This window comes from Microcebus murinus, chromosome 4, assembly GCF_040939455.1.
Source record: "Microcebus murinus isolate Inina chromosome 4, M.murinus_Inina_mat1.0, whole genome shotgun sequence".
Taxonomy (NCBI): domain Eukaryota; kingdom Metazoa; phylum Chordata; class Mammalia; order Primates; family Cheirogaleidae; genus Microcebus; species Microcebus murinus.
This window is the reverse complement of record NC_134107.1, coordinates 97,572,779-97,594,869: the sequence shown is the minus strand read 5'-3', so window position 1 is coordinate 97,594,869 and position 22,091 is coordinate 97,572,779. Positions and strand designations below refer to the sequence as shown.

Genomic DNA, 22,091 nt, shown 5'->3' with positions numbered 1-22,091 from the left:
GCACGGAGAAGGCGACCCGGCCCCCACCCTCGCGCATGCGCAGCGCCCGCCGGCTTGCTCCGCCCCGCCCCAGTCGAGCTCCCGCCTCCATTCAGGTAGGGGGAGGTTTGTGTAGGGGCTTCACCTAGGGCGGGGCTGCAGGGAGAGTGTCAGGTCTTGGGGCTCTATTATTCGCGAACCCCAACTTCCGATACAACCTTGAGCCGTTCCTGCAGCTGCAGGGGGGCAACTCCTGGGTCTGGGGGCCACCGAGACGCTGCCGGTGACCAGCACATGCCACCTCCTTTATGTCGCGCCAGTCCTGTGGTCTCTGCAGCTTCTGAACCCCTGGCCCTCGTGCTTCCCAGCCCCAGAGTCGGGTGTCCTGGGTAGCTTGAGGACACGGGGGCTGGGCAGGTGCCAAGATCCCAACCCTGCCGCCCGGCGCTAGGCTGAGCCACTGGGTGCCAGAAGCCAGGGGCCTCCGGGAGACTACGTGCGGTCGCCCGATCCACTTGCGCCTACGTCTTCTGCTCCAGTTGCTTTCCAATTGAGCAGAAAAGCCGGGGGCATGTTGCCGAGGCCCTGGGAAGCTGGACGGTTCGGTACTGCAGCCCGAAGCCCGCCTGTGCACTTTCCCGCCCACAGGCCGCCCAGTCGCTCTGGCTGCGGCCCCTGCCAACGTCCCCCAGGTTGGACACCAGACCTTGCAGCCCCCAGCCAGCCAGATGAAGCCCAGACTGACGTCGCAGGGTAATGGGGACCCAGAGGCAGCTCTGTGTGGCCCCATAGGTATCTCAGCGCTTAGTGGGGGGTTTCTGTGTGACACTGTGCGATCCGAAGTGGGGGGATGGTTCCCCCTAGCTTGCAATTCTGCCGCCATAGGAAACAGTTACATTCGTTGTGTGCTGAGCATTGGCAGTTACAGGGGTGAGGTCAGCTCTAGAAGGCTTGGAAGTGGGGTGGTTGGAGTATTGTCTAATAGAGTGTGTGTGTGGGGGTGTGTGTATGTATAAACTAACGTAGTACAAAGTGCAGTGCTTGGCAACCAGTAAGCTCTTAATAAAACCTTCCATGAATGAAAGAGGTTTGGTGACTGCGGGAGCAAGGCTTGAGAGGGCACCTCTGCTCATCCCACCCCTGCCTCCCCTGGGCTCATGCAGACAAAAGTAATTAGGTTGAGGCTTTAATCACTGCTAGTTTCTCAGAGGCCGACCTGGAAGAGGAGGGAAAGGCAGAAATCCTTGGGACATAGGGTGCTGGCCTTGCTCACAGGCCTGCCTCCCTCTGAGACCCCTTCCACCCCCCACAGTTTGGTTCTCAGTAATCTCCTGTTTTCTTGTCTCCCTCAGGACACTGGGTTCCCTAGGAGCCGCCCCAGGCTTAATGATTGTCCAGAAGGTGGCTATAAAGGGAGCCTGGGAGGCTGGGTGGAGGAGGGAACGGAGGAAAGCCTAACTCAGCAGATCTGGACGCCGTGAGAGCCGCAAGCAAGAGCTGTGGGTTGGAGACTCTGTGTTCCAGCTCGTAAGGCCTGCTTTTTCCTACCATGGCGGCCCAAGGCTATGGCTATTATCGGGCTGTGATCTTCTCGGCCATGTTTGGGGGCTACAGCCTGTACTACTTCAACCGCAAGACTTTCTCCTTTGTCATGCCATTATTGGTGGAAGAGATCTCTCTGGACAAGGATGATTTGGGTAAGCCCTGGAAAGGCAGGGTGATGGGTCAAGGGACACAAAACCAGGACACATTGGGTGTTTACGGCTATATGTTGTGTACAGGTGTGGAGTGGGTGTGGAGTGTCTACACAGCAGAGGCCGGGGCCAGTCTGCATGTGCGGGGTGAAGAGGCTCTGAGATGCACGTACATGGGTGTGTGCAGGTGCAGGCTAACAAAGGCGGCTAATCTGATGTGTGTGCATGTGCACACCTGTCACCCGTGTGCCCTGAGAGGCACTGTTTATTCTGAGTGTGTTTGTGTGGATTCTGAGCATGGTTTTCACACCTGTGTGAGTGCACACTGAATCTGCAAGGTGAGTGCTGGCTACTGACACTGTGACTACTGGGGCCTGGGAAGTTGGCACAGTGACTTCATGTCTACTGGCATGCTACCCTTCAGGAGAGACAAGGTCCCTAACTCCAATCCTGAACCCTTTGCCCCATGTTTAAAGGTGGGGCAACAGAACTGCTAGAAGCCTTGGATTGGTGCCCAGGATGAGGTGGGAAATCAGGCATATGCAAATGCTAGGGAGGGGAGCTGCCATGTTCTGCTCCCTTCTTGTCCCCTAACAGCTGCAGCTGAGAACTCATCAGCCTGGGGCCAGTACTGATGGTGAGGCAGGAGAGGTAGCAGGTGTACAAGGCCCCATGAATGTCAGGATTACCATCGCAGGCTCTTCCTGTTCCTCTGGGAAGGAACCTGACTCAACCTGCCAGGCACCCCTACACATCTGACCCCATGCTTTCCTCTACTCCTCCTGTGCTTTTGCGCTGGCCCTTAGTCCCCAGGTGTCCTGTTCCCTGCTCCCCTCTCCTGCAGGGCTCATCACCAGCAGCCAGTCAGCAGCCTATGCCATCAGCAAGTTTGTGAGTGGGGTGCTGTCCGACCAGATGAGTGCTCGCTGGCTCTTCTCTTCTGGGCTGCTCCTGGTTGGCCTGGTCAACATAGTCTTTTCCTGGAGCTCCACAGTACCTGTCTTTGCTGCTCTCTGGTTCCTTAATGGCCTGGCCCAGGGGCTGGGCTGGCCCCCATGTGGGAAGGTCTTGCGGAAGGTGAGTGCTTTCAAAGAACCTGTTTGGACTGGCATAGACTAGGCAATGGACGCCCAGTAAGCATGTGGGAGCACCCCTTCTTACCCGCCACCTCCACCCCCAACCCATAGCAGGTCCTCAGGAGTTCCCAGTCAGCTCCTATTGCTTGTCAAGATATTTTAGGAGTCTGAGAGTGGTGGGATCAGGTGGCAGATGAAGGAATTGCCCTGCCAAGCAGAAGTGCCCTCTTTCTCATCCCTGTAATGTGAGCTTCTGGGTCTGCTTCACCTGATCCCCACCTTCACCATGACATGGGCTCTAGGCTGCATACCTACTTTGTCCCCCTGCTGCCCCACAGTGGTTTGAGCCATCTCAGTTTGGCACTTGGTGGGCCATTCTGTCAACCAGCATGAACCTGGCTGGAGGGCTGGGCCCTATCCTGGCAACCATCCTCGCCCAGAGCTACAGCTGGCGCAGCACGCTGGCCCTGTCTGGGGCACTGTGTGTGGCTGTCTCCTTCCTCTGTCTCCTGCTTATCCACAATGAACCGGCTGATGTTGGACTCCGCAATCTGGATCCCACCCCCTCCAAGAGCAAGAAGGGTGAGCCCCCACCTAAGTCGACCACTGGGGCACCTTCATTTATCATTCATTGGGCAGACTTTTGTTGAGGGCTAGCTGTATGCCTGGTTCTGTGCTAGGCAGTGGATGTAGGGGAAGGAACAGGGAGGGCGGGAGGGGAGTAAACAAAACATCCCAAGAGGCAGTTAAGTACCAGGTAAGTGGCAGGGCCAAGTGTGGTGACTCATGTTATACCCCACAACAGCGCTGACTTCCCTGTCCTAGATAGTGTCCTAAGTGGGTGCCCTCCTCCATCCATCCTGGTCCTCAGTTTCTCTTTCATTCATTGAGGCTTGCAGCAGAGTGGGGGAGAGGACAGCAGTGGGGTGAAGGGATACTCTTATGCTGATCCTGGCTGTGCTAATGAACTCTGCCCCTGTGGCTGGTTAATGAATGGTGGGGGCTCAGGTGGGGGCAGGGCAGCAAGGGCAGAGCCTAAGGATTGGCTTCTTCCCATCTCCAGGCTCCACGAAGGAGGAGAGCACCCTACGGGAGCTGCTGTTGTCCCCCTACCTGTGGGTGCTCTCCACTGGCTACCTTGTAGTGTTTGGAGTAAAGACATGCTGTACTGACTGGGGCCAGTTCTTCCTTATCCAGGAGAAAGGACAGTCAGCCCTTGTGGGTAAGATGAGTGTTGGGACAGGGTGGGCGTAAGGAGCAGGAAGGAACCAATGAAGGGGATGGGAAAGTCAGGCTTTATCCCTTTAGGGAGAAAGGCTGCTTCCATTTATGTAACTCTTTATTCTTCCCTGAGGCCAGGCACTTACTCAGGCCAGTCACCCTTGGGGACCCTGTACCTCTCTGGGTTTAAGCCACTGTGGGACAACCCCAAAGTGTAATACCCTTCCATCCTTCCCTTCCCACCACAACTCCCCACTGCAGGTAGCTCCTACATGAGTGCCCTGGAGGTTGGGGGCCTTGTAGGCAGCATCGCAGCTGGCTACCTGTCAGACCGGGCCATGGCAAAGGTGAGTGGGCAGAAGGGACAGGAAAGAAAAGGGTCCCTTTGAATCTTCCCAGCATGGCTGGGACAGGCATTGGAGAGATGGGAGTCCTGGGGCACATGCAGGTTGGCATATGCTGGTTTAGACTGGGGTGGGTATCATTCCAGGCTACTCTTAGCTTTGCTGGGGATGTGGAGGTGAGGCTCTTGCAGGAAGAGTTTTAAGTGATGTCAAGGAGAACCAGAATTCCTCTCAGCCTAGCTGTAGCCTTCTCCACAGCCTCAGGAAAACTGGGGCGGGAACAGACTAAGTGCAGCTCCCCAGCACGTGCGCCAGGCCTGCCCCAGGGTGGAGGAAGGGATGTTGTGGAGTTTGGCCTCCGAACATAATGGGCAGGTCCAAGGACCTCCCAGAGCCAAGAACTGTGGTGGGGATGCCAAAGACCTGTCAGCAGAGGCCCTGCTGTGCCAGAGTCCACAGGTGGGGGTTCTCTGCCCTGTTCTGAGGGCCTGATCTTGCTGGGACTGTCTCCATAGGCGGGGCTGTCCATCTATGGGAACCCTCGCCATGGCCTGCTGCTGTTCATGATGGCTGGCATGACAGTGTCCATGTACCTCTTCCGGGTAACGGTGACCAGTGACTCCCCCAAGGTAACTAAGGAGGGCCTGGCCCGCGGCAGAGCACGAGGAGAGAAAGCAAGAGCTGCTGACTCCCTCTCCTGGCTCCAGCCCGGGCCAGTCCTTTCTCTGCCTCTCACATTTCCCTTTTCAGTTGATTGTACTACGGCTCCTCTCCTGTTTCTCAGTTCTCCTCCACTCTCGGCCTGGTTTTCTTCTCTTCCCTGTGCTCCTCTAGGATGTTGCTTTCTGGACTCCGGCTCTTCACCCTCTTGCTGAGCTTACAGGCTTTACGGAGCATGAGGTGCCTTAAAGATATCTCTGGTTTTTCTCCTGGTCTGTCTCACCTTTGTCCTACCCCCTCTGCCTGGCCCCTAGGCAATCCAGCTTGCATAAATTCTGAGGATAGCACTAACTCAGAAGACTTCTGTGCCTCCTTCCCCGGCCCACCTAGGCCCTTGGGTTGGCTCAGTGTGGAATCTACTACTATAAATCCATGTTGTCAGTGTGTTGGGGAGTTGGATGAGGAAGGCCACTTAACGTCCTTTCATTACTATTGTTTCTTCCTGGGGACCAGGCATTGTTTTCTCATCTGGCAGGGGTGGGTAGGTAGATAGGCTTTCTGACTCTGAGTGCCACTCCACATTGCTTTTGCAGCTTTGGATCCTGGTGCTGGGAGCTGTGTTTGGTTTCTCCTCTTATGGTCCCATTGCCTTGTTTGGAGTCATAGCCAATGAGAGTGCCCCTCCCAACTTGTGTGGTACCTCCCATGCCATTGTAGGACTTATGGCCAATGGTAAGTGATACCTTCCAGAATGTCTACCACACTCCCACTTGTTCCTTGCAGAAAGACCTGTTAGAGGCCAGAGCAAGCACCACTGGCTCCAGCCTCAAAACAGCTCAGGCTTTTCCCCTTCTCCCTCACAGTGGGCGGCTTTCTTGCTGGGTTGCCCTTCAGCACCATTGCCAAGCATTACAGCTGGAGCACAGCCTTCTGGGTGGCTGAAGTGATTTGTGCAGCCAGTACAGCTGCCTTCTTCCTCCTGCGAAACATCCGCACCAAGATGGGTCGGGTGCCCAAGAAGGCTGAGTGAAGAGTGAGGCTCTGGAGTACCATCCCACCTGGCCATCCCCCTGCACATTGTGGGGGAAGGGAGGGGGCTGCTTGGCTAGCACTGAACCTTTGACTTTCCCTTTCTGCACCTTCTCCCTTGCCCAGGTGGTACTGGAAGTTAGCAGTGGCTAATGAGGTCCCAGCTCCCCATCCTATGCTCTATTTAAAAGATAACATTTGTTTTTGGACTCCATCAGCTCCTATTCCCTGGCTTTAGACAAATTGGAAACTTCTGCAGTCAGGGAGCCTCCTGTACCCTTCTTCCTTTCCTGCACCCTGTCCTGTCCCCATCCTACCCCATCCCTACCTGAGGTGAGGCTGTCCCTGCGGTTACAAGACACTAATGGCCCATGACTTCTGCTCTGCCCTAAGTCCTGTCAGCAGTGGACAATTGCTATTGCCAATACCTCAGACTCCAGGGGAAGAGAGGAGGCCATTACTCTAATACCTAGTTGGGGGCATAGTTGGGGGGAATGGGTGGGAGGGTAAGATGACTTGTTATAGAAGATTAAAACTAGATTTGATACTAAACACTGTCAGTGACCCATTCTTTCAAAGGGGTACTATAAGCCAGAGACAGCTTTCTTGGGAAATACTGTAAGACCTGCTCTTTCTACCCCAAAAGGAAAGGACATTTATTTAATGAACACAAACTTGTTGCACTAGAACATAATATCATCTTTTTAGAATTTTCTAACCATTTCTGTCTCCCTTCCTATGCCTTTCCCTGAGAACCATCAATTAGGATAGCAAACACTGGGATCAAAGGAATATTTATTACATCATTTATGGACCTAACTCTTCCATAAATAAATCTGTACAGAGTTGGAAAGTAGGGCCATGATATATACATAGGGAAAGAGCATGGTGTTAAGCTCAGGGATCAGTACATGTTATCAGGCTCAGCATTCATTTTTGAGTGCACTAACAAGGCTGCTGGGATCTCTATCAGAGTGGAAACAGCAGGACCCCTGCTGTGGGAACTCTCAGAATTTGGGGGTCCAAGGCAGGTTTGGCCTATGACCCAGGTCCAAAAGTCCCAGCCTTCTCTGCTACCTCCAAGGCAAGCTTCAGATTCTGGTCAAAGAGTTCACACCTAAGCCAGGCCCAAGAGACAATAAGAAAAAACTGTTAGGCTTGAGCCTATCTCCCCACTGAAGCCAGGGGAAACTTTGCTTGAGGGACATGAACCCCAGAACCTGAAGGAAAGTCTGGACTTTATTTACAAATAAATAAAGGGCTATTCACTGTTGTCTTGTTTACAAGTAATATTCTATCACACTTCAAATGACTTTGGGCAAAGCACACAGGGAGGGGCAAGGAGGCTTTGACCAGTATCTGGGGAATGGGGCCACTTACCTGATGGGCATCTCCAGGGAGTAGAATGGATTCTTGAGGGCAAAGTCTGAGTAAATCTCATAAATCTTTCGGAGAAGGGAATCTATTCCAGCTTGCCTAGGATCTGCCAGTACCACGAACTTGATCCCTGTAGAGACCAGGAATGGTAACTGAAGGGTCACAATGCAGCAAATAATGTCATCTTATTATTTGTACAGCAATTTCAACTTCACAAAACAGTTTCATAAGCCCATTTTTTATTTTATCCTTATTGCTACATACTGCAGAAAGGCAAGATTTTAAATCTAGATGAGACTAGAGACGTTAGAGAAGTGAAGTGACTTTACCATGTCACCCAGCAGATGGAGACTAGGCTTTAAGTTCTAGCTCTGCCACTTATTTCCTATTTTGGAGTCCCTCAGCAGAAACAATAGGGACAAACTCAGGCAGTTTTAAATAGTCTAAATTAAGGAAGTAAAGCAATGACATTCTCGATCCAAAGGCCATTTCCACTTGGCTTTCAAATTTCATTTTGGAACACCACTTTCCAAAACGTGTGCAATGTGAAATGTGTTGATTTTTATCTGAATACAGATAACTAGTGCTGAGCATGCTGGGTGACGTGGACAAAATCAGCTTCAGAGTAAATATTGGCTTTGTATTCACAAAACAAACAAACAGATGTGTCTGCAGAACTGTCCCAGCTAAAGCTAACACCACCCCCCTCTTTGTTCACTAAAGTTGTCTCTGCTCAATCCTTTCCCCCAACCTGCCCCACTGCATCCTTCTGGCCTATCTGGAAATGCATACCTGTCAGTGTCTGGAAGCAGTGCAGTTTGAATGTGTCTGTCTCTAGCATCTCAATGCCTGAGCTTCCCTGTTCAGGAGACAGCTGGGAGCCGATGGCAAAGAGCCTACATGCAAAGAAGGCAGAGTTGGGACTGTACCCCACTGCTGTAAGGGAGGAGTGCCTCATAAACTTTTCCACTGAAATGACACTATTTGCTGAGGAGTTCACATCACAGCCTGGGACAGTAAGGAAAGGTAGTGTGAGCTGTTTGGTAGCAGTGTAAGCATTTCTTTTAAATTCATTTGAATTCTGCATTTACTTTATATTACATACTTTACTATAGGACATTTTACATGGAAAAGTTTGGGTAAATGGAGCTGGCCGTGCTGCCTGTAATCCCAGCCACTTGGGAGGCTGGCATGGGAGGATCCCTTGAAACCAGGAGTTCCAGATTGGCAAGTGCAATAGTGAAACTCTCTTTATATATTATGAATAAACTCAACTTTGGATAAAATGAACACTCTGGGAATATGTGCCATGCTTATTTAGCTCCTAAATGTAGGCCAGCATATCTCATAGTTGGCAGCAGAAAAAATTTTTTAAAGATCTTGTAGTTCTTCACTCACAGCAAGGCCTTTGGGTAAAAAGTAAAAATTATAAAAAAGATCATTTAGTTCAACTGGCTTTCTTTAAAGAAATTAAGGCTCAGAGAAGAGAAGCTGACTTTAAGCATGATCACATCACTACCAGTATTACCTAAAATCTAGACACTGGATCAGTCGTTTTTTTCATAACACAAGAACTGACGACTTAAGAGGAAAAAGAGAAAGATAAGCACTGCAGCTCAGGAGACCGGGGACTTACGAGTGAAACATGGAGGCTAGCATAAGCTTCTCATTAGAGGTGAGGCGGGGTCGGCCGAATCGAATGGACACCGGGTAATTAGCAGGGTTAGCCAGATACTCCAGCACCTCTTTCCCGTCGGCTGTGTACTTGCCGTTCACGTCCATGCCATTGATGGCCAGCACTGCATGGCCCACTGCAGGGGTGAAGCTATCGGTCAGCGAAGCTGAAGCTCCAGCCCCGGGGATTCCGCCGAGGGGCCAAGGGACCCGGCCTGACCCCCATACCTCCCCAGCCCCGCACCTACACACCAGCCCACTTCACAGCACCAGGGCCCGCCCCCGAAGCCCGAGCTTAGCCCACCCCGGATGCCGTCTCGCTGGCCAAAAGCAACCAGCACACGCTCATCGTGTAGCTTGAGCAGAAGATCCAGCGGGTAACTGAAAGTTTTCTCAGCCTCAGCCCGTGGCGCGTAGCTGTCCAACTGGTAAATCAGGCCGCCAGCTTTGTTCACCACATACACACTAAAAATCGCCATTGCTGCAGCCGTGGCGGGGACCCTCGGATTGGGCCCCGCCCCGGATCTGCACTCACAGTCCCCGCCCTCGTCCCCACCCCACCTCACAGCCCGCCGCGTCGCCACCTGTGGCGCTTGCGCACTTGGAGCGACATGCTTCGTCGTTAGTAATGCCAGAAAGGTAGATGTTGGGACCAGGTAAATTGCTTTTCCTGTTTCAGTGTCGGATGACAGCGCTATAGTACTGCTTCACAACTAGCGGCAAAGTGCAACAAACCGGGGGCAGTGTTTACGAGGCACAGCTTGGGAGTTGGAGTTCACTTCCTCCTTCCCTCTAGCTTGAGAGCCAATTCTTCGCCAGAGAACGTCCTGCGCGTGGCTCCGCCCCTTGCCCCGGAAGTACTCACGGCGGGCGGAGATTTCTGGGCCTGTTCGTGAGCAGCGTTTCCTTTTTGTCCGACATCTTAATAAGGCTGCGGTAGCTGAAGTGGTTCTCCAAGCTTCGCAATGGTGAGAGTTGGGGGCGCGACTTGGCGGGGTTCTGAGAGCGGGGCGATGCTAGGGCTCAGTGGAGGCAGCATGGGCGGGAGGGCTCCTTAGACTGCTGGGCTGGGTCTCTGGGCGGGCGCGGGTGTTACTGCACTCTTCACACATGTGCTCTGGTAGTGGCGTGTGCGGGGCTGGGGCTGGGGCGTATTAGGGGAGCTCGGGATTACTTTATGATCGGACTGCATTCCGCCTCAATTCCTACAGCCGCCCAAGGACGACAAGAAGAAGAAAGATGCCGGAAAGTCGGCCAAGAAAGACAAAGACCCAGTGAACAAATCTGGGGGCAAGGCCAAAAAGAAGGTAGGAGTGAATCTCACTCTAAGAGAGAAGGAGACTGGGGGTGCCCTCCCCTCGCCTTTTAGTATAGCAAGTGGCTTTTCAGGTTGTGAGTTCTAGAATCAGATTATTAGAGTCTAACTTTCTGTCGTCGTCTTTTTGTTTACTCTCTGTGGGATCAGAATTCCTTTTTTTCTAATTTGAAGGATGAGATAGTATGTATTACTTAGGTTATGGAAATGAAACAAGTGTGTATGAAGTGTTTGCTTCAGTGTTTAGCACGTTATTTTTAAGAGATCCTGTGGGGCTTGGGCTGTATTCCAAAGTCCCAAAGGTGTATCGCTTGTTTTTGTAATCTATAATTTATCTTTGACAATGGGAGCGATTTCTCTGACACAAGATTGTTGTGAGGGAAAGGGTGCTTCTGCCAGGAATACTAACTTCTTGTTTTGTTTGGTGAGCAGAAGTGGTCCAAAGGCAAAGTTCGGGACAAGCTCAACAACTTAGTCTTGTTTGACAAAGCTACATATGACAAGCTCTGTAAGGAAGTTCCCAACTATAAGCTTATAACCCCAGCTGTGGTCTCTGAGAGACTGAAGATTCGAGGTTCCCTGGCCAGGGCAGCCCTTCAGGAACTCCTTAGTAAAGGTGAGGAGTGTGTTGTATTGCTGTCCTTTTGCGGGTTAAATTGTCTTTACCATGTTAGTAATCTTAAGTGCTTTTACAGGAAAAGCGGTTGGAATTTTTTTTAAAAAGGTATATAGCCTGACCATTGGCTGTTAGTAATATAATTCTAATGTTTTGTTCCTGAGATAAGTTCTTAGTAGGGTTCTTAAGCCACTTTTGTGCCATGGATCTCCTATGGCAGTTTAGTGAATAGTGAAGCCCAAGGATCCTTCATGATTCAAGTGAATAAAAGCACAGAATTGCAGAGGCAACAATATTTTTTAAATAACTCAAGAAATTACAATGATTTAGAAAATGTTTAAGTTTAAAATTTTTATGGTGAAATAACTTGTTGATGCATTACATTTAGAAATTGATAGCAGGTCTAATTACCATGATTTCACATTAATGAAGACTATAGTGACTGATAGTTATAGCAAAATGCTAGATTGTGGTTATTACAAGAGCACATGATGGGCCCCTAATTTAAAGGGTGAGTGAAGATAGGTAATCATCAAAAACTCTAGATGTATCCATCCCGTCACTAAACTGTTTCCAATTAAGGGATTCTGTTAGGGAAGGGATAGAAAGCATACTGAAAACATATCCTTTCTCCCCAGGACTTATCAAGCTGGTTTCAAAGCACAGAGCTCAAGTAATTTACACCAGAAATACCAAGGGTGGAGATGCCCCAGCTGCTGGTGAAGATGCGTGAACAGGTGAGCAAGAACCTAGGGACTCTTAGGAAGTACATGTCCCCTTTACAAGGCTTTATAGTTCTGATTCTCTTTTTAATTTTTTTACAGGTCAAACCAACTGTATATTTGGAAAAATAAAACTTTATTAAATCGAATGAAGGGGTACGTCTGTTTCCTAAGAAAGGCAATTACAAAGGATTTGGTGGAAGGAATAATAGTGGGTATGGATGTATAGACTTTGCTTGGAGACTTGTGGGCAACAATTAGCTTTTTTCTTTGTATGACTGCTGTTTGTTCCTTGCTGCTGCTTCGGTTTTGAATTGATGCCTAAAAGGAGATGAAGGGTTAACAGGATAAAGGGTGAGATCCCCAAAGGGGTGGTAGGTTGGGGACCTGGCATTGGACCCATACCTGGACTGCCAGCGGCGTCCATTATTCCAGACTCGGCCAAAAGAGGGTAACCAGCCTGCACTGGTGCTGGAGCTGTGGTCAAAGTTGGCTCCAACTCGGTCAGGGGGCAGTTTCTTTAATTTCTGTTTCTCCTCTGTGCAATGATAAGGAAATAGTTTTGAGAGTGAAGATTACTACTAAAGAATTTTCTGCTCATCTTGAATTACTTTACTTACTTTCTTTAAGAAATTCTTCATAGGAAGGTCCTATTTGTTGGTTCTCAGAGATGTATTCCTCCTCTTGGACCATCCAGGGAGGTGTCGCACCTGGAAAAGGAAGACCCAATAATAAGAAATTAAGGTTTTGTTTTTTTTTAACTTTGGACTATTGTGAAACTTGCTCTAGCTATTAACTTGCCTCCTAATTAAAAACTAAAAACATTGAAAAGCAAAATCCAGGAATTCTGGTGCTTGCAAAATTGAAGGCCCTGAGCTAATTTAAAGCAACATGTACCTTATTTACATGTGATATGCTTTATTTTTAAAATAGCTTTAAAAATAATTACACTGCACACATTTTAAATTTGATAAATTTTGAGTGAAACCATCACCCCTAGGTATCACTGCCCCATCAAAATCCTACCTCTCCTTGTACCTTCCCCCTGTTCCAGGCCACCACTGATCTAAGTAATATGTATATTTTGGGGGAAAGTGTGTGTGGCCCCTATTATTTTGAGATTAATCTGTGTTGCATGTATAATTCCTTCACTGTTGAATATTATTCCATTATTTATCCATCTACCTGTTGGTGGACTTTTGCATTGTTTCCACTTTGGGGTGCTAGAAATAAAGCTGCTCCGAAGATTTGTGTACAAGTACACAGGCTTGCTTTCCTCTTGAGTAAATACTCAGGAGTGGAGTGGCTGAATAATATGGTAGGTATTAGGTAGGTACTTTTCCAAAGTGATTGTACCATTTTACATCCCCACCAGCACTGCATGAGGGTTTCAGTTTTCCACACCATCGCCAAACCCTTAGTATGATCAGTCTTTAATTTTAGTCACTCTGATTATATAGTAGTAGCTCATCGTGGCTTTAATTTGCATTTCCCTAATGACCAATAATGAACACCTATTTGTATCCTTTTACTGGGTGTTTTCTTACTGAGTTCTTCATATATTCTGGATATAAGTCCTTAATCAGATACATACACTTAATCTTAGTCAACTTTTTTCTCTAAAAAGAATAATTGTCTCTGTGCCTTACCTGAGTGGATGTTACCAACTCCTGGTATATCCTGTAGTTGGAAATGAGGGGAAAAATTCCTAAGTAATAAACCCAAGAGATGATAGGATACTCATAATTAAAGACAAAGCTAACTTTAAAGGAGGTAAGTGTGACTGCTGCCACAGTGCTAATTCTGCTCCCCAGTTGATTTTGGTTTTTTTTTGAGACAGTCTCGCTTTGTTGCCCAGGCTAGAGTGAGTGCCATGGCGTCAGCCTAGCTCACAGCAACTTCAAACTCCTGGGCTCAAGCGATCTGTCTGGCTCAGCCTCCCGAGTAGGTGGGACTACAGGCATGTGCCACCATGCCCAGCTAATTTTTTCTATATATATTAGTTGGTCAATTAATTTCTTTCTAGTTATAGTAGAGACGGGTCTCACTCTTGCTCAGGCTGGTTTCAAACTCCTGACCTCGAGCAATCCACCCGCCTCGGCCTCCCAGAGTGCTAGGATTACAGGCATGAAAGACAGTATACTGTCCTCCAGCGGATCACATTTTTTTTTCTATATGTTTTTAGTTGACCAATTAATTTCTTTCTATTTTTAGTAGAGATGGGGTCCTACTCTTGCTCAGGCTGGTCTTGAACTCCTGAGCTCAAACAATCCACCCACCTCAGTCTCCCAGAGTGCTAGGATTACAGGGGTGAGCCACCATGCCCGGCCTGGGTCACACTCTTAATAGTGAAGATGTCCAAAAGTAGAGTGCCTACTACATGCCGGCAGAACAAAACCTTGCCCTCACAGAGCGTACACAAGATTGGGGGAGAGAATTAAGCATAAATTACACAAATTATTATATTTACAGCTTCACATGGTGCTACATCCACTTCTAATAGAGATGACCTGTTCAGGTGAGCTTTCTATGAAAAAGTAACACTTGAGCTAAGAGCTGAAGGCTTTTAACTAGAGGATAAGGAAAGGGGGGGGGGAGTATATTTTAGGTAGTGACAACTGTGTAAAGGCAGGGAGCAACAGTACAGCTGGAGTGTAGAACATGAAGTCGCAGGTAATGCAATGATTTTCTGTGTGTTTGGGGCAGGATTGCAGGGGAAGTAGAAATTGTCCAGGGTTGAACAGAGGCAGACAAGAGGTAAAATTGACTACTTGTTGGAAATGAAACAGGAGGAGGAGATACTGATCTGCATTTATGGTGAGTGGAAATGCAAGACTGGTAGGGATTAGGTTCAGGTGCCTGGGGGATATTTAAGTATAAAAATGTCCTTTATTAAGCTGGAACTGTAATTTCTGAAGAGGGCAAAATTGAGGGGTTGCCACTCCTCTAAATGGCAATGATGGCAACAGGTGTGCATAATATAACTACGGAAGGTGAGAAAAGAGGTCTGAGAACACATTTTTTTTTTTTTTTTCCTTTTGAGACAGAGTCTCGCTTTGTTGTCCAGGCTAGAGTGAGTGCTGTGGCATCAGCCCAACTCACAGCAACCTCAAACTCCTGGGCTCAAGCAATCCTGCTGCCTCAGCCTCCTGAGTAGCTGGGACTACAGACATGCGCCACCATGCCCAGCTAATTTTTTCTATATATGTTAGTTGGCCAATTAATTTCTTTCTATTTATAGTAGAGATGGGGTCTCGCTCTTGCTCAGGCTGGTTACGAACTAAGAACACAATATTTAGGGAACAGTGCAGTAAGGGAAAAGCCAGAGGACAGGAAATGACCAGGAGAATAGGTAGGAAAATCAGAAGAGGGGTCTTCTGAGACCTGAGGGAGCATTGACCCTTTTCTGGCTTGTTTATCCATTGTACCTGATGGCCAATGAATGTCAGAGGTTGTTCTGTTTCCATCCAGTCAAGCTCTGGAGCTGGTGGCAGATCCAAGTATGAGGGCTGCTGTGAGCTGGAGGCTACATGGCTGAAAAAGACAAACATGAGCCAGGCTTGGCAGATGAGGTCCTTGAACCATGAGGATGGTAAAGATCAGATCTGTTCCCATTTCCCAGGAAAAAGATTGCAGACAGCTCTAAGATGTCAAACTTCCAAAAAGAGAGTCCCTAAAAATCTTACCTGTTTGTCCCTTTCCAGCTTCCAGGTGCTGAAGAGCCCTCTTCTGGGTCTGGCACTGCCTGAGGCTGAGTTTGATTCAGGAAAAATAAATGTGTCTGGGATGCTTAAGAGCCTGCCTAGGCTGTGCCCCCACCCTCAAGGCCCCAGTATCACAGGAAGGCAACAAATTGGCATATGGGGGGTACTGCCCATCTTTAAAACTTGTGCTTCCCTCCCAGCCCTGTCCACATCTTCACTGACTGAGCCTGCCTGCTGGTAAACAGGTAAGGGAATTCAAGCCAAGCAGATGAGGAATGGAGTCCGAGAGTTTTCTTAGAAGAGCTGGTTCATTAAATGCTGGACCTGGGAAAGCCAGGGATCAGTGGATTTGGATACTGCTCTGGATCCTCCGAGGGGAACCAACCTCTAAGACAGACCGAACCACTTCCTGCCGGCTCTGCTCCACCTCACGGATCTGAGCTGCCATCTGTGGGCGAGAGGCTGCTTAGGTACAGGATAATCCTGGGGGCTGGGTCCTTCAGAGGCCTTGCCTTTAACTTACCTCTTTGATCACTTCGTCCTCTTTTTCTTCATATGAATCCAAACCTTTTACCATGGATTTCTTGAATCTAAAAAGAATGGGCAAATCACCCCAGAACCCATGCCCCACAAGTTGTGAAAAGCTCCCCAGATTTTTTTTTTTAATTTTGAGAAATTTCAAACTTAGAAACAACAATACTACAGTGAACAGGTGTACCCCTCACCTGGATTCATAGTGAACCCAGCCAAGAGGGTGAGACTCACACACACACACACACAAAAATACTGTTAGGCTCTTTGTTACCAATGCCAAGCATGACCACTTGGCCATTATAAAGGACATTTTAAGTACTCTGTGGTTTAAAACTTGCACATGTCCTTCAATGGCTTGAACCACAACTTTGCAGAATCTTGGCTGAATGCCTGTGTGACCCTCCTGGAAAACAAGAGGATGGGAGGCCTGTATTAAGTTGCTATGAGGCCAGGTCCCAATGGCCTCCCTATCTCCCCAGAGGTTGTCATAAGGTAGTTTCTCATTAACTCCTAGGTTCTGATAAGGCCTGAGCCTTTCTGCTCCATCCGTTTTGGATTACAGCTAAACAATATAAAATCACTTAGTTTTAAAAAATTATCAAAAATAAAAGTTAAAAGCAAAAAATCCCCACTTAGCCACAGACTAGAATTGGCTCCCCAGCAACAGAGTAGCCCCCAACTCGTGTCAGCCAGCCTTTTTTGTTTCAATGTGGTCTTTTTGGATGTGTGAAACAAGGATCTGGGAAACTAGCACGTTGGTCTTACTCTCCACCGTCCTATGGAAGTAATAAACCATCTAAATCGCAAAGTGTTGTCTTGTATCTTTTACCAGTCAGATCAGTTGGGTCTTGGCCTGGCCTTATTGTGTGTGTGAGCTTGACAATTTACAATGCTCAAAAGTCAAAAGTAGGCTGGGTGCAGTGGTTCAGACCTATCTATAAGGTTCTGTAAGACCTATCTATAGGTTCAGACCCTAGCACTTTGGGAGGCTGAGGTGGGAGGATCTCTTGAGGCCAGGAGGTTGAGACCAGCCTGAACAAGAGCGAGACCTTGTCTCTACAAAACATACAAAAATTAGCTGGGCATGGTGGTGTGCACCTGTAGTCCCAGCTACTCAGGAGGCTGAGGCAGGAGGATCACCTGAGCCCAGGAGTTTGAGGTTGCACTGAGCTATGACGCTGCACTCTGGCCCCAGTGACAGGAGACTCTGTATCCCATGCTTGGAGCTATGGTTTGGTAGGGACTTTCTCACAGCTCAATACCCTCAAGGCAATACTTCATTGCTTAGGATGGACCTCTTTTCTGATGTGGCCTCAACTTTTTAAAAACTTAAGAGTTGACTTTAACCCTGGATAAGGAATATGATGGGCTTCAGAAAGAAACAATTTTTTACCAGACTGAGACTTCGATTCACTGTCTAAGTGACCTCAGCCTTTGAATCCTTTGGATGTTTTTGAAGAAGCTGTGGAGCTATCTAGTACTCAGAACCTTTTTAAGTATTTTTTTTTTTTTGAGACAGAGTCTCGCTTTATTGCCCAGGTTAGAGTGAGTGCGGTGGCGTCAGCCTAGCTCACAGCAACCTGACTCCTGGGCTCATGCAATTCTACTGCCTCAGCCTCCTAAGTAGCTGGGACTACAGGCATGCGCCGCCATGCCCAGCTAATTTTTTGGGGTATATATATTAGTTGGCAAATTAATTTCTTTCTATTTATAGTAGAGGCGGGGTCTCGCTTTTGCTTAGGCTGGTTTTGAACTCCTGACCTCAAGCAATCCGCCCGCCTCGGCCTTCCAGAATGCTAGGATTACAGGTGTGAGCCACCGCACCGGCCTCTAAGTACTCTTAATCCTGTGGCTGTCATCATAACTCAATTAACCATCACTACCAAGGCAAGGTCCATTTCTTACCAGAGGCATCTCGGTATTTTTTTTTTATGAGACAGAATTGCCCGGGCTGATATTCAACTCCTGGCCTCAAGCAATTCTCCTTCCTTGGCCTCCAAAAATGTTGGGATTGTAAGTGTAAGCCATTGTGCCCAGCCTAGGAGGCATTTAGAGACTGCCAGTTTTCCTTTACTTTTGGATCCTGTGATTATCACCAGGAAGTTTCTCTCGAGTCCACTTGATGGAATACATTACAAAACAAGGTCTCATGATCAACATCATCTGAATGCATCACTTGAGTGAGCAAGCCAATGAGAACACGGTGGAGCACAACTGGACTTTCTGTAGGCTACCCTGGAAGGCAGATGACTGATCGATCTCCTACCCTGAGAGTTGATCCTGGACATTGATTCCCCAGAAGATGGAAGAACTAATTTTTTAAAAAAATTACTGTGGGCTGGGTGCGGTGGCTCATGCCTGTAATCCTAGCTCTCTGGGAGGCTGAGGCGGGCGGATTACTTGAGGTCAGGAGTTCAAAACCAGCCTGAGCAAGAGCGAGACCCTCTCTACTATAAATAGAAAGAAACTAATTGGCCAACTAATATATATAGAAAAAATTAGCCGGGCATGGTGGCTCATGCCTGTAGTCCCAGCTACTTGGGAGGCTGAGACAGAAGGATTGCCTGAGCCCAGGAGTTTGAGGTTGCTGTGAGCTAGGCTGACGCCACGGCACTTACCCTAGCCTGGGCAACAACATGAGACTCTGTCTCAAAAAAAAAAAAAAAAAAAGAAAGAAATTAGCTGGGCATGGTGGCGCATGCCTATAGTCCCAGCTACTCAGGAGGCTGAGGCAGCAGGATCGCTTGAGCCCAAGAGTTTGAGGTTGCTGTGAGCTAGGCTGATGCCACCGCACTCACTCTAGCCTGGGCAACAAAGCGAGACTCACTCTCTCTCTCAAAAAAAAAAGTCTTAATTGACTATGTTATTGGTAAGGCTTTCAGTAAGGTTTTGGGGAGTCATATACAGATTTTCAACTCTGCAGGGGGTCACAACCCCCTTCTTGTTCAAAGGTCAGTTGTGTGTATATATATATTTTTTCTTATGCAAAAGGTAACATATGTTCTTTTATACCTTGCTTTTCCACTTAAAATATCCTGGCAATCACTCCATAAGTTCAAAGAATCTACCCTCATAATTCTCCATTTCCTACTGTCCCCTCATTATTCCCCACACTGAGTAGGTAAGAATGATACCATGAGTTTTTCTCTAACACTTGACTCTGAGATCCTCTTGGGTTCCACAACCCATAATCGTAGTATGGTCTCAATTAAAAGTGGCATAGTGAGGCTGCCAGTTCTCTTCCTGAAGCAGTTCAGGGCTCACACTCCCTTGATACTGACCAGCTTTCTGCATTTCAGTTTCTCAAGCTCCAGAAAATAGTTAAAATAGAGACTAAAACTACAAAAAGTGGGTACTGGGTGAGCACCAGTTTTTCTTTTTTCAAAATTATACAATTTTTTTTCTTATTTTGGCATATTATAGGGGTACAGATTTTAAGGTTTCAATAAATGCCCTTTACCCCCCTCCCCCCACAAGTCTGAGTTTCCAGCATGACCATCCCCCAGATGGTGCACATCTCACTCATTATATATGTATATACCTGCCCCCCTCCCCCTCCCGCCTGCCCAATACCCTATTACTGTAGTACCTATGTGTCCACTTAGGTGCTGCTCAGTTAATACCAGTTTGCTGGTGAGTATATGTGGTGCTTGTTTTTCCATTCTTGGGATACTTCACTTAGTAGTATGGGTTCCAGCTCTAACCAGGAAAATATAAGATGGAGCACCAGTTTCTTGAACACTATAAACAACTTCTTCTGTTCCTAAAGCACTTCAGTATTCTCTGTGCCTCACATTTATGTAGCTGATTATAGTCAACTTTTACTATATACCATTCTCTCTTTGCTAAATTCCATCCCCCAACTAGATTATAAGTCCCAAGAACTCTGTCACACTTCTTTTGAGCCCAATATAGTGCCTAGAATACTAAGTTCTATGAAGAGTAGGTACTAACAAAGTCCCTACTGAATTTTCCAAAAACAGAGGAAGCTCCCATACCTGACAAAGATACAGAGAATTCACCCTGCTACTTCATCTTTCATGACCAGTGACTTACCGTGCATACTCCTGGGGGGAGATCAGAAACTTCTCTTTCATTTGGACCTCAGCCTTGTTCTCCCACCAGAATTTGTTAGTTGCTTTCTTGTGCTCTGGGCTGAGAATGGAGAGAATGAATAAGCTCAGTTATAGATTTTAAAGTATTACTCAGATACCTAAGCATTCATTAAGTAAGTAATGCAAACAGGTCTGCGTTTCTGCTGGAGCAAGGCTGAGAGAGGAACACAGTTACCAGTCTCTTCAAGATCTCCAGTCTCCTCCCTTTTTCCAATAAAATTATGAGAATTTGAGGGGAGGTGATGGGCGGTGACCAAGCTGGCTTTCCTGGCTAGACCACCAGCAGCACCACTGGGGCCATGCAACCATAAGATCCCTAACCCCCCCAAGGCTGGCAATGCCTGTGATTCAAACCATCCATCCTGATCCAATCACAAGAGCGTCCTTCCTTTCACCCACCCCAAACCCTTCTCCCGCTCGTGTACGCGTCTGTGCTGGAGGAGGCCCTCAGCTCGGCCATCACCTGGCCAGATGCTCCAGCAGCCCTCCGTGCAGCACCGTCAGGTTTCCGTGGCTCAGGTGTTTCCGTACCTCGCAGCCGCAGCACAGGCACCAGCAGCATCGCTCGTGCTCGGGCACGTACCGCTCCACCTGGGCGGCGCGGATGGCCTTGCGGGCGGCCTCCACCTGCGGGGGAGAGGCCAAGTAGGACCCCGAGGGGGACCCGTAAATCATACGCCCTCAGGTCCGCCCTGCACTGCCCCGCATCCCAGGGTCCCCCAGCCTCGCGTCCGCACCTGGGGCAGGAGCCGTTCCAAAGCGGCCTTTAGCTGCCGCTGGTGCTTGCGGCTGTAGACGTGTCCGCGACCACAGAAGAAGGTCTGGCGGCACAGAGGGCAGCGCTGCGCCGGCGTCATAGGTCCAGGACCAGGTAACGCCGCCACCAGCACAGCCGATCTTTCGCCAACCGGTGACCCCTGACCTCTGACCCGTTGGGGCGGGACTAACCCAGCGGCTCCCGCGGCCCCCAGCGGCAGGCAGGCGACACTGCAAACTTTTGCGGCTGCGCAGATCCGTCCCCCGCCGCAGGTCCCGAGGCGGCGACGTTCCCAATGCAGTGAGTGGGGCGAGTAAAGCGGCCGGGCAGAGCCAGGCGGATGCGGGAAGCGCGCGCCGCAAAGTGAGGGCCGCAGGCTACGCGCGTCTCCGGCATGGGCAAGGGCCCGTATTATGTGTCCAGAGCTTTACAGTAACGACCTCACTGAATCCTCCCAGTAACGTCGTGTGGCGTCTTACTGGCATTTTCCAAGCGGGAAACCTGAGGGGTGGGAGGAGGTAAAGGAACTTTGTGGAAGGTTGTACAGATGTGGAGTAGTGGAGTCAGCACCTCCAGCTCTGGTGCTCCTCTGTACCGGCAGGCTGTTGGGAAACACCCGCTGGAGGTGACCATGCTCCAATACCTAATCGCAGTCACCCCAGAGGGTGTTCTGACCGCGGCTCCTGTAAAGCTGTAAAGGGTATGCTATAAAGTGGGCAGCATCATTGCTGAGGGCTAGCCGTCATTTTTGATCTGTAAAAGTGCAGTTGTAGTGGAATTTTTATTCTTTGCAAGCCCCTTCTCCCAGAATCAGCAGTCTCCCTGTTGGCCCTGCTTCCCTAAACCTTAGGGGCTAAGGGGAATTGCTCCATCACAAGGCTGAGGTCGCCAGACTGTAAGCTCCGCCCTGGAGACTCGCCCAGAAAGCCTGGGGCATAGCCCACACCTTACTTACAGGACTTCCCTTAGACTTTGTCACTAGTTCTGGTGCACTGACCTGGATGGGCTACCATGTCTGTGGGTCTGTACACGGTCAATTCTACGAGATTCAAGCCCAGAGGGTAGCCAGACTCTGGTTAAGATCTTGACTTCCTGTTGGAGCTGCCCTCTCAACTCTATCCTCTGCCAGATGTAATTCCTTTTTCTTCTTTTTGGAGAGAGTCTGGCTTTGTTGCCCAGGCTAGAGTGAGTGCCATGGCATCAGGCTAGCTCACAACAGCCTCAAACTCCTGGGCTCAAGCTATCCTCCTGCCTCAGCCTCCCAAGTAGCTGAA

The 22,091-nt window shown here is 48.9% G+C and overlaps 4 protein-coding genes across 7 annotated transcripts; 2 read left to right on the top strand and 2 right to left on the bottom strand.

Annotated features, from left to right (window-relative positions):
* The first annotated feature begins 12 nt into the window (after positions 1–12).
* On the top strand, positions 13–7,276 carry SLC37A4 (solute carrier family 37 member 4). Of its 4 annotated transcripts, none has more exons than XM_012773569.3 (10): positions 13–95; positions 1,332–1,676; positions 2,518–2,750; positions 3,088–3,331; positions 3,813–3,971; positions 4,232–4,317; positions 4,830–4,943; positions 5,149–5,214; positions 5,568–5,706; positions 5,838–7,276. In XM_012773569.3, the coding sequence occupies exons 2-10, from the start codon at positions 1,529–1,531 to the stop codon at positions 6,002–6,004; spliced, it is 1,356 nt and encodes a 451-aa protein (XP_012629023.1). In that variant the 5' UTR covers positions 13–95; positions 1,332–1,528; the 3' UTR covers positions 6,005–7,276. The 4 variants fall into 4 exon arrangements, with proteins under 4 accessions (XP_012629023.1, XP_012629026.1, XP_012629022.1 ...); XM_012773568.2 differs by lacking the exon at positions 13–95 and adding an exon at positions 494–771; XM_012773572.2 differs by lacking the exon at positions 5,149–5,214.
* Positions 6,782–9,601, bottom strand: TRAPPC4 (trafficking protein particle complex subunit 4). The gene is made up of 5 exons (XM_012773575.2): positions 9,359–9,601; positions 9,017–9,191; positions 8,173–8,276; positions 7,384–7,510; positions 6,782–7,120 (listed from the first exon to the last, which is right to left on the bottom strand). The coding sequence occupies exons 1-5, from the start codon at positions 9,531–9,533 to the stop codon at positions 7,042–7,044; spliced, it is 660 nt and encodes a 219-aa protein (XP_012629029.1). The 5' UTR covers positions 9,534–9,601; the 3' UTR covers positions 6,782–7,041.
* Positions 9,602–9,709: 108 nt separating this feature from the next.
* Positions 9,710–16,198, top strand: RPS25 (ribosomal protein S25). Its single transcript, XM_012773576.3, has 5 exons — positions 9,710–10,022; positions 10,266–10,361; positions 10,802–10,985; positions 11,624–11,722; positions 11,810–16,198. Exons 1-4 carry the CDS (start codon positions 10,020–10,022, stop codon positions 11,716–11,718), a joined length of 378 nt encoding a protein of 125 aa, XP_012629030.1. The 5' UTR covers positions 9,710–10,019; the 3' UTR covers positions 11,719–11,722; positions 11,810–16,198.
* CENATAC (centrosomal AT-AC splicing factor) lies at positions 11,827–21,022 on the bottom strand. The gene is made up of 11 exons (XM_012773574.3): positions 20,798–21,022; positions 20,524–20,687; positions 20,002–20,100; positions 15,935–16,001; positions 15,797–15,859; positions 15,394–15,458; positions 15,136–15,241; positions 13,357–13,387; positions 12,328–12,417; positions 12,113–12,245; positions 11,827–12,028 (listed from the first exon to the last, which is right to left on the bottom strand). Exons 1-11 carry the CDS (start codon positions 20,915–20,917, stop codon positions 11,965–11,967), a joined length of 1,002 nt encoding a protein of 333 aa, XP_012629028.1. The 5' UTR covers positions 20,918–21,022; the 3' UTR covers positions 11,827–11,964.
* Positions 21,023–22,091: the final 1,069 nt, after the last annotated feature.